This window comes from Theropithecus gelada, chromosome 7b (genome assembly GCF_003255815.1).
Source record: "Theropithecus gelada isolate Dixy chromosome 7b, Tgel_1.0, whole genome shotgun sequence".
Taxonomy (NCBI): Eukaryota; Metazoa; Chordata; class Mammalia; order Primates; family Cercopithecidae; genus Theropithecus; species Theropithecus gelada.
This window is the reverse complement of record NC_037675.1, coordinates 107,075,637-107,086,519: the sequence shown is the minus strand read 5'-3', so window position 1 is coordinate 107,086,519 and position 10,883 is coordinate 107,075,637. Positions and strand designations below refer to the sequence as shown.

Genomic DNA, 10,883 nt, shown 5'->3' with positions numbered 1-10,883 from the left:
GGCTCCGCGGGCGTCACCTGCCTGTCCCTGCTGTCTGTCCCTACTCCATGCCATTCCTGGTGCTGGGGTGTGCTAAGTTTTACCATTAAACACACGTTTATCTCAAAGAAAAAAAAATTCTCCCCCACATAAATGTCACTGCGAAGACCTGAACCATGGGCCGGTGCTCATCCATATCAAATTTCGCCAGTTGATGGCTTCCGTCATCGTGAGTTTTCCTTCTCGGCCATTTTTTATAACCATCAAGGGTGACTCTGTTGTGTAAAATGTTTCAGCATTACACTTTGTCCAGAGGATTTGCCAGTGGCAGGTGTGAGTGAGGAGGTGGCCCCTGGGGCTCTCACACTGCTGGGCAGGATGCAGGTTCGGGCGATGCTTGGGAGGAAAACACTGAAAAATCCAGTAAAGTTACCAAGGTGCAGCCACACAGGATGGCTCCCCTTCTTCACAGTACAAGAACCCCCCTGGGCATGTGGCACCCAAAGGCAGGTCCCTCTTCCTGGCTCCCTGGCAGCTCAGGGCACTGGCATGTCTAAGTTCTGGGCAGCAGCGTGTAGGCAGGTGCCTTGTGCCAGCTCCTGAGACCCAGCCCAAAGAGACCCCAGAAGCATCCCCTGTCATCCTCCACCCTGGCTGTGCTGCAGCTGAGACCTGATGGCACCGCCTGACCTGTGAGAGCAAGAATTACACCCAGGACCCAGGGGCCAGGAGTGGGAGGGACCTGTGTCCTGGCAGCCTGGACCACCCGCCCAGACTTGCCCGGGAGGGAAATGAATGTGTATGTTGACAAGCACCACCATCATCCTAGCCTGGGGTAGGGTTTGAGTGTCCCCTCCAACATTCATGTGGAAATTTAATTGCCACTGTGGCAATATTAAGAGGTGGGGGGCTGGGTGCGGTGGCTCACGCCTGTAATCCCAGTACTTCGGGAGGCCAAGACAGGCAGATCCCTTGAGGTCGGGAGCTCGAGACCAGCCTGGTTAACATGGCAAAACCCCGTCTCTACTAAAAATACAAAAAATTAGCCGGGTGGTGGCAGGCGCCTGTAATCCCAGCTACTTGGGAGGCTGAGGCAGGAGAATTGCTTGAACCCCGGAGGCGGAGAGTGCAGCGAAACAAGATCGCGCCACTGAACTCCAGCCTGGCGACAGAGCAAGACTCCATCTCAGGCCGGGCGCGGTGGCTCGGGCCTGTAATCCCAGCACTTTGGGAGGATGAGGCGGGTGGATCACGAGGTCATGAGATCAAGACCATCCTGGCTAACACGGTGAAACCCCATCTCTACTAAAAATACAAAATGTATATATATATCGCCAGGCATGGTGGCGGGTGCCTGTAGTCCCAGCTACTCAGGAGGCTGAGGCAGGAGAATGGCATGAACCTGGGAGGTGGAGCTTGCAGTGAGCTGAGATCACGCCACTGCACTCCAGCCTGGGCAACAGAGTGAGACTCTGTCTCAAAAAAAAAAAAAAGAGCTGAAGAGATGGGGGCTGTTAAGAGGTGATGAGGCCAGGTGGGCTCCACCCTCACGGAGGGGTTAGCATCATTATCTCGCGGTGTGTTTACTATCTGCACAGTGGGTGGTTACGACAGCAAGCTGGGCCCTCTCTCTCTCTCACCCTCTCCTGCCCCTGCACCTTCCGCCATGAGCTGGCACAGCACGAAGACCCTCGCCAGAGCTGGCACCTCGATCTTGGACTTGCCAGCCTCCAGAACTGTAAGAAATAAATGTCTTTTCTTTGTAAATTAATTCCCCAGCCTGTGGTATTATTATAGCCACACAAAATGGACAGCCTGTTGCATTGGGGATTATGTTTCAACATAAGTTTCGGAGGGGATGCAAACGTACAAAGCCCAGTGGCCACCATGGGTTTTCTCTCTCGGGGGACAGTGTGATGTTAACACCCCTTCCTTGGCAGCTGCCCCAGCCCCGAGAGGACGGAGTCCACTCCACATCAGCCACGGAGTGAGGAGAGGCGGTACTGTCCCAGGGAAATCTGGGGCCTCGTGCCAGTGCAGGGTGGTGGGGATGGGCACGAGCCAGGGGCTGCCATGTGTCTGGCAACACTCCTGCTCACCTCCCCCTCTGTCTTGACCTCCCTCTGGCACCCAGGCCCCTTCCTCCTCCTGCCCCCTTCGGCCTCCCTCTGGTGTTCCCCCAACCTGCCCACTGCCTTTTCTACCCTCTCCTCACCCACTTGTTGACTCTCCGCACCCTTTGTCCTCACGCCCAGTGCAGCCCTAGTCACGCTGCCGGGGCCTGCCTGCAGGCCGAGCCCCAAAGACAGCAGGTCTCCCTGACACCCTCTGACCGGGGTGTGTTTTTTCCCTTCATCTTTCTCTGGTTAAATGGCAGTTACCTTGTTTTTACAACAAATGAAGCCACCCATGTTTCAGCCAAGGTGGGAATGTGGCTTTGCAGCCTCCACCACCGTTCTGCACTGGCAGTCTCTGATGGCTTTTCCCTCTGGGGCTGCCACTTAGTGCATCTCCATTATTTTACTGCATAAAATGAATCCAATAATGTTTGCTTTTTTATTGCTTAAGATAAGTGAGTTCAATTTCGCTCAATTGGGTTTTTATTATTATGAGGCTGTTTTCCTATAGAAAATGTGAGTGTGCTCTGAAAGGAAGATGAAGGGTCAGAAGTTCAAGCATATTTTATCTTTTTGGATGACTGATCTTGTTGCGTCTGTGATTAGACTCCGACGTCTCTTCCCACAAGCAGGTGGAGGCGGGTCTGACCCAGCTCCCAGCCCTACCATTCTAGGGAAATGAAGGGGGACACAGTCCCACTCTCTGCCGTAAAGGAGAGTGGCTGGGGCTTTGGCCAGGGCGGCCCTGGGTAAGCCGAGCTGCAGAACTTCCCAAGGACTCAGGAGCTCCCAGACCATGCTGCTGGAATCTCCTGGGAAGAGAATTGTTGACATGTGCTGGGTGAAACAGAGCTGGAGGCTGGGTTGCTGCCGTGCAGGTTAAGCTGGATGTTGCTCCGTGTGAGGGGTTAAATATGTGCTGGCGTTATGTAGAAAGAACTTGATCACCATGATGGCTCTTATATGATCAAAGGCAATTTGCAAGCTCACAGCTTTTGCAGAATGTGAGCCTGGGCCAAGTTGCAGAGTATTTTTGATGTCACACTGGGGCCTCCTGGGTAATGGCAGAGGGAGGGTGGGCTCCTGCCAGCTGCGTGTGCTGGATCACCAGGCACTCCCATCACCTCTACAGGATTGTGGGCAAGAGGAGCCACAGCTGAAGCTCGTGCTGAGAAACTAAGCCCTTTGTCTCAGACCCAGGAGTCTCGTGTCTTCTGGGGCATCCATGATACCACAGGCTCACCTGTGGGCAGGTGGCCAGTCATGACACCGATGTCCCCTGCCAGTGGAAGTGTACAGATTGTCCTGGAACAAGCTCTGGACCACAGGACCTGAGCGGACACTTCTGAGAAGCATTTTCCTCCTAAGGAGAGGGAGGCACCCAAGGAGGAGCCGTCCCTCCTTCCCTCACACGGATGATATTTTGAGACAATGTGAAGCTCGCTGCTGTTGTGGCTCCATCACCAACCCACCCAGATGGTGAAGAAAGATGGGCTGAGCCTGGGTCCTCTATGGCCAGGTGACCCTGGAAGGGGTCACCTCAGACTTCCACAGAGTGGCCCAACAATGTCTTCACAGCTACAACCTGTCATGTACTTCACAATTAGAAAAGAGCTCACTCTCATTCATCTAAAGGAGCCGACTGGGCTGGGGCCTTCTTGGTGCAGCTTCAGCAGCACCTGAATTCCTGGTGGCGGTGGAGCTATGGTGGGGCATGCATACTGCATGGCCAGGCCAGGCCTCCGGGCCTCAGATGTGTCAGGGCGAGAGACACACACGGGGATTTATGGCGAGTATGTCAGACAAGGCAGAGCCCTGTCATCTGGAAGTGGGGTGTCTCTTGCCACAACTGCTCATGCTAGGAGAATAGCACACCCCACTCTGGGGCGGCGACATGGGCCACTGTGCATCCAGAGATAGGGTTTGTCTTCTCTGCCCCTTGATCGACTCTCCTGCCCTCAGAGGGCTGCGGGGAGGACGAGGGACAGCATCTGGCCGTACTGGGAGGCAGGGGTTGCAGGGCAGGGAGGTAACTGCTGGTGTAGAGGTGGACTAGGCCACGAGAGGGAGCAGATCGCCAGCAGACAGCCTCTTTCTTGGGACAGGACCTCCACTGCCCAATTTCTCTCCCCCACATGCACACCTCCCTTCCCAGCCGAACCACACGGGTGCACCCAGCTGCACCTCCGTCCACACTCTGCTCAGCATCCCAGCCCACCTCTTCCCTCTGAGCTGCCTACTTCTCCCTGGGGCCCTTTCGGCTCCCTTTGCTGGTGAGCTGCCCACCATGGTCCTCTCAGACGCTGACACACCCAGCTCTCTGCCTCCACGCTGCTGCACCTGCGGGCCTCCCCGGGGCCAGCTCCCAAGCCCACCTGAGGAGGCCTCCCTGCTCCTCCCAGGCCCTAACTCCCCAAAGTGTGGCTGTCCCCAGGCGTCTCTGTGTGGGTTGGGCACCGGGCCCCAGCACGGGGCCAGTGGGTAGTGGACACACATCAGGACTCACGTACTGACCAGGAATCAGTGAGGGGACAAGGGAGCCAGCTGGGGTCTCCATTGAATCTGGCCATCGCAGGACACCTCAGAAAACTCGGGAAGGGCAGGCTGGAGTGCAACCAGGTCCCCATCCTGTTTCCAGGGGAGATCCCAGAGGTCAAAAACCTCAGGCCATGAGCCTGACAAAGGCCCCCTGCTTCCCAGCCCTGCTGCAGTCGGAGCCACAGCTGAGCCTCGTCATGGAAACCGGGTGCCACTGGGCAGGGTGGGGCTTGATGTCTGCTCCAATGCCCTCAGAGTCAGTTGCAGGGGCGATGGGCCATTGAATCAAGTCGGAGCGGGTAGAGCCAGGGTCCCTGGCCCCATTGGTGAGGGGGGGACAGCCAGGACTTGGACCTCCACTGCCGGGGATGTGGTGGCAGAGGTAGAGGGCACTGGCCTGTGCCAAGGAGCATGGAGACCAGGGACCACTCCTGAAAAGGCCAGGAGGAGTGAGGTGTGTGCAGGGCAAGGTTGCCTGGGGTGTCTTCGAGCCCCAGAGCCTTCACTGCCCTGAGAGTAGCTAAACTAGGGGAGCAGCTAAACCAGCAGCGGCCATCCCACCTCTGGCTAGGGGATGTGGGCTTTCACAGGCCAAGCTGGGCCCACCGCCTCCCTGACTGCAGCCAGCAGGGAAGAGACCACGGCTTTCAGGAAGGGTTAGAACAGGATGTCAGGAGCCCAGAGCCCCCAGCCCCATTCACCTATAGCCACGCTGCCCGTCTATTCCCATGGGATTTGCTGTGGGTGCCAGAGCCAAGAAGGCTGTGGGCTCATCTTCACCCAGGAGACCCTTAAGGCAGGATGGGGCTGGCACTGGCTTCAGCCCAGGGTGGAAACAGGCTCCACCTCCAGGATGAAGCTCGCCCCTCACCCACTGCCCCCTACTGCAGACCAACCCTCACAAGAAGGCCCAGGTCCTTCCACTGGCCGGCCACAAGTCCCGCGGCCCCTCTTCTCTCTCCATGCCAGGGGCCTTTCCACGGCGGCTCACCACCACCCCTCCCTGGCCCCCCGGCCCCCCTAACCCCACAGAGCTTCCACTTCCCAACACGATCGTTAGTGGTCCCTGCACAGCCCAGAGCGGGATGACTCAGACCTCCTACCCAGGCCAGTTCCCCGTGCCCACGCATGGCGCTGGGAGGGGATGCTGGGGACATCGTCGGAGGCGGGGCCAAGGCTCCGGTTTAGAGGTGGGCGGAGCACCAGCCAGTCTGACCTGGGCAGGGAGGTAATCCCCGTGACCATGACCCTGACGACAGTGGTCCCAAGGCCAGTTGCCTAGAAGGCAGGCGACTTTCCAAGGCCAGATCCCAGGTGGCCTGGAGCTGGGGGATGAGGACTGTGTGGGGTTGGGATGCAGCTGAGGTGGCCACCAGCCATGCCCTTAACTGCTGCAGTTGTCCGGAAGGGCGCTTGGGGAGGACCCCGCTTGGGGAGGACCCCACTTGTGCAGCCTGCTCCACTCCCATTGATGGTTTTAGCCCCAGATGGAGAAACCTTGCCGCCTTTGGGCCGTGGAAATGCGGGAAGTGGAGGTCCAAGCAGTGAATTGTGACACGTGAGATGTGTGTGACCATCACCCGCTCATGGAGTGGGCATCTTCAAACAGTCCTTTTAGGGGCCTCATAAAGGGGCCCTCCCCAGATGCTATGGACCTTCCCGGGCCAGATGGATACCGAGGGCCACATCGCAGGTGCAGGGGCCCAGGTGGAAGGCAGGTGAGAGACCACTTGCAGATGGGCTTCAGGCCGGGTGCTGCCTGGGCCGGCGCTGCCAGCTCCTGTGCTGGGGCAAGGCCAGGATGGTAAGTTGGGGCAAGGCTCCATGCTGCTCCTGGGGCTGTGACCTGGGGCTGCCCCATCAACTTGGGAACACCTGATTCCGTCTGGCTATCCTAGGCTGGAGGAGCCCACGGGGAAGGTGGGTTCCACAGGGCGGGAGGAGGGAACCAGGTATGTGGGGGACACTGTCATGCCTGAGGTTGAGGGGAGCAGGGTCCAGGACACCCACGGGGCTGGGGGAAGATGGGGGTCAAAGTATCCCAGGAAGAGAAGTGGCAACACGGAAGCTGGAATGGAGGAGCTGTCCCTGGGACAGAGCGGCAGTGGCCCCCAGGAGCTCCTGAGATCCCCGGGGGAAGTGGAGCGGCCCAGCCCCACCAGCATCCGGCACTTGGACACCACCATCTCCCCTGCGCTCCACACACCCCTCCCGGCTCCCGGCCTCCCAGCCTGGCTGGTAAAGACAGGGACACAGGGACAGACAAAGCAGTGCGGCCTTGGATACAAAACTGTAAACACGAGTCTTTAAAATGACAGAGACCTCCTTGGCCCCAAAATCTGAGCCAGAGGCCCCCACCGAGGGAGCAGATCTCCGCCCACACTGCCCTCCCTTCCAACCCCGGCGGTCCAGCAGGCAGGGGCTGGACCGCCTCTGCTCTGCTCCGGCCCAGAGCTCCCAAACGGACCCACGCGCTGGGGCAGGCTGGTGGAGCTGGGGCTGAGGATCCGCGGCTCGAGGGATTCCTGAGATGAAGAAGCGGCCACGGGACCCCAGGCACTGGCACTCGAGGCACCTGCCCCTAGGGGAGCCCGCCCCCACCCCATCCCATGCAAACCGCGCCCCGAGCCAGCCCGGTGTCTCTGCGCCCGAGGGGCGTCCCGGGGGCCGCGCGGGCCCTGTCACGTGTCCAGGGGGTCACGCGTGGGCGAGGACCCGTGGGGGCGCCCGGGTGGGCCGTGCAGCGGTGGCGGCGGCGGCACCGAGTTGCGCTGCGGGGGTGGCGGCTGCAGCTCCAGCGCTAGCGCAGGCGGCGGGAAGTCGCGCACCTGGCGACGGTACTCCAGAAAGGTGCAGGCCTTGGTGGCGAGCGCCACCACGTTTTTGCCGACGAAGATGGCCGAGACGCGGCTGTCTCGGAACAGCGCCATGTTGGCAGCGCGCGCCAGCACGGCCACCACGTTGACGGTGGCGAGGCTGAGCACCGGGTAGAGCATCATCTTCTGCGGCGCGATGTGCTCGCCCTGCATGCTGACCTCGCTGAGCGCCACGCACGGCAGCACCAGCAGCAGCATGTAGCAGTAGAAGAAGGTGAGGCCCTCAGCCCACAGCGGCAGCCCGGAGCGCGGCGGCTCCCACAGGCTGGCCTGCATGTCCAGCAAGTCCAGCAGGTCCAGCGCCACCCAAAACAGGCGGCCGCGCAGGTCCTCGCGCTTGCGGAAGGTGCGCACGTACTCCATGCGGTCCAGCGCCACAAGCAGCAGGAACAGGCCGGGCACACACACGGACAGCAGCAGCGTCAGCGCCTTGCGCGCCACAGGGTCAGCCGCGCCGCGCCGCGCCGCCTTGTAGTTCTGGAAGATGAAGTAGAGCTTTATCTCCAGCACGAAGATGTAGAGGAACCACAGGATCATGGCGTAGCCGCGCTTGGCCGTGCGCACCTCGGCGCCCACCCACACGGCCACGTAGCGCAGCACCAGCAGGAAGCACACGTCGCCCACCAGCACGATGATGCACACGCCGATCTTGCGCGGGCCCTGGTTCTGCTCCACCAGGTACGCGTCCATGACCGCCATGCTGCCCATGATCACCAGCGTGGTCAGGCACACGTGGCGCCGGTCCGGGGGCGGCAGCACCATGGTCGGCCGCCGGGCCCCGGCCTGGGCGCGCGCGGCCCCCACGCCTGGCGGGACAAGGCCCTGCAGCGCTCAGCCGGCGGGCATGGCGCGACGCGGCCTGGCGAGCTCGGAACCTGGGGAGACCGGAGGAGACAAGATCAGAGGGCGGGCTGGGGCGGTCTCCGCCAACATCCCCCAGCCCCGCGTGCTTCCCACCCAGCGCGGTCTCCGAGCCGGGGCCCCGAAGCATCGCATACGCCTGCGCCCATGCGCGAACCGGCGGCCGCGAACCGCAGCGAGGCCTCCAGGGGGCGCTGCTGCCGCGCCAGAGCACCCGGGCCTCGTTCCCGCCGCCAGGAAGGAAACGGAACGGACGCGTTTTCTGCCCGCCGCGCGCGTTCCCGGAGCCCGGGGGGTTTTGTCACTGCTGGTCCGGCGCCGCCGTCCCTCCTGGCTCCGGCGGCCCGGACCCCACGCCCGCGCTGCTGGCCCCAGGCCGTTTCCGCGGAGTTCCGGGCGTACCCTCTCCCTGACGCCGCGCTGGGCAGGGAGGCGGGCCTGCCCCTTCGCTCTCGGAGTGCCCAAGGAGGCCCCGGCCCTCCCAGGCTTTCTGATCCCGGACCGAGAGTCACCCAGGTCCCGATGCATCCGTCCCACAAGCCTCTCCGAGCCTCCCCGCCCCTGCCTGGCAGCCCCCACGCCCCTCCTCCCTGCACTGGCAGGCTCGGTCTCCCCTCCTGTCCACCATCCTGGGCGCGTGGCCACGGCCTGCCCTGCTCCCCATGGCTCCGCATTGCCTTGGTGAGGTGTTGTCCCCCACCATCTGCCCCGGCACAGCCACCCTACTCTGCTCCTGTGTGCCAGGGCGCTGCCTGTGGAGCCCCTCGAATCTCGAGAAGCCCGTCCACCAAGGCCCGTCGCGCTTCCACAGGCCCCTGCACCTCTGTCACACACCTGGCACTGGTCGTCATTGCTGTGCTGTCGGAGTCCCCACACCTGGGCCTGCGCACACCTGGGTGACGATGGAGGCCCGCACGCCCGCACCCACCCCAAAGTCACTGGCAGGCTCACTCCCAGCCAGTCCCTCACCCCCTCCACAGCCCCAGGCCTGGGGCTCCGTTTACTGCCCTGTCTAGACAAAGGCATAAAATTTAATGTCCCCGTGACAGTCGCGCGCTCGGACTGCCCTGGTGACACCGCAGCCCCCACTGATCCGGGAAAGCATTGAACTCTGCACTCCCACCCCTGCCCCCACACAGCAGCCGCCTCCCAGGATCCCCACAGCCACACACAGGACACCCCCACCCCTGGGAGCACTGACAGGTCGCGCAGAGGGTGCCCTGGGGGTCCTCAGCACATGCCCCTGCCTCCAAGGTTCCCCGCACTCCGGGTCCCACCGGGACACTCACCCGGTTTTTACTTCCACTGGATCGACACGTCTGACCCAGGAAGCCCTCTCGGGGACCATTCCAGGCCCACCTGGGCCTCCCTTAGCTGCAGCCGCAGCCTGAGAATTTCCCCCCTCTCCGCGCGTGGCGGGGCCAAATAGCTGGGGAGCCGCGGCGCCGCTCACCCTTTCCGGCCGTGCCTCCAGCCCCTCCGCCCCACTACGCTGTCGCTCGATCCTCAGCCACTTGGCAGATGCGGGCCGAGGGCCGAGGGGCTCTGCGCTGGCAAAGGGACGGACTCCAGCCCCTAGCAGAGCCCCTACCCCGGGAAGCCAGAGCCTGGCCCGGCCACCCCTCCCTAGGGACCTGGCCCCAGGCCCACCTGTCCTGGGTCTCCTGGGCCCCGGCCGAGGCCCCTCCTCCCCCCACGCCCCGCGGCTCAGACCTGGCACAGACTCTGGGGCCTCCAGGCTCTTCACTGCCTGCGCCCCGCAAGGATCCCCGCCCCAGAACCAGCCCTCGGAGCCCCCGGGAGGAGGGGCGGGAGGGGACTGCTGCGCTCCTGCCGCGGGCCGGTGCAGAGCTTGGGCCGCTCCCAGCAGGCTGCGTCTCTGCTTCTCCCCCCGAGGCTTCCCCCACGCAGGGCCGGGTCCCCTTCACCCCGCCGGCCCCAGGCCTCACCCCTGCCGCATTGGCCCCCGCCCCACCCCACAGTCCCCACGGCCCGGAGGTGCAGGGTCGCCCAGGCCCGCTGCCCCCTCCGCAGAAGCAGCCGCGCGCCCAGCCAGTCCCGCCCGCGCCCGCGCCTACCCCGCCGCCCGCAGATGCTGCGCCGCTCCCGGGCCCGCCCGCCCAGCCTCTGCCACCACTGCCGGGGCCTCGCCGGCTCCTCCCGCCGCGCCCCTCCCCCGCCCGCGCGGCACCGCCCCCGACCCAGAGGCCCCGCCCCGCGCCCCTCGGCCCGCTAGCCCCGCGGGACCTGGGGGCCTGGGAGCGCGGGGGTCCCGGCGCCCCGCCCCCTCCGCGGCGCCGGTTGTCACGGCGACAGCACTGAGAGGCGGCGCGCAGGACTGGTGGTTCCGGGAAGCGGGGCGCCCTCGTGCACCCCCAGGCCCGGAGTCCGGTCTCCACCCTCCTCTCCCACCGACCAGAATTGCCGGGTTCCGCCCAGTGCCCCCCCCGCGCCCTGAAACTCCGCTGCCGCCCCCTAGAGCGACCCCACTCAGCTGGACAGGTGCCCACCG

At 63.2% G+C, this 10,883-nt stretch overlaps 1 protein-coding gene across 2 annotated transcripts; it reads right to left on the bottom strand.

Annotated features, from left to right (window-relative positions):
* Positions 1–6,908: 6,908 nt before the first annotated feature.
* On the bottom strand, positions 6,909–10,500 carry TMEM121 (transmembrane protein 121). Of its 2 annotated transcripts, none has more exons than XM_025392094.1 (2): positions 10,450–10,500; positions 6,909–8,385 (listed from the first exon to the last, which is right to left on the bottom strand). In XM_025392094.1, exon 2 carries the CDS (start codon positions 8,270–8,272, stop codon positions 7,316–7,318), a length of 957 nt encoding a protein of 318 aa, XP_025247879.1. In that variant the 5' UTR covers positions 8,273–8,385; positions 10,450–10,500; the 3' UTR covers positions 6,909–7,315. The 2 variants fall into 2 exon arrangements, with proteins under 2 accessions (XP_025247879.1, XP_025247880.1); XM_025392095.1 differs by lacking the exon at positions 10,450–10,500 and adding an exon at positions 9,661–9,997.
* Positions 10,501–10,883: the final 383 nt, after the last annotated feature.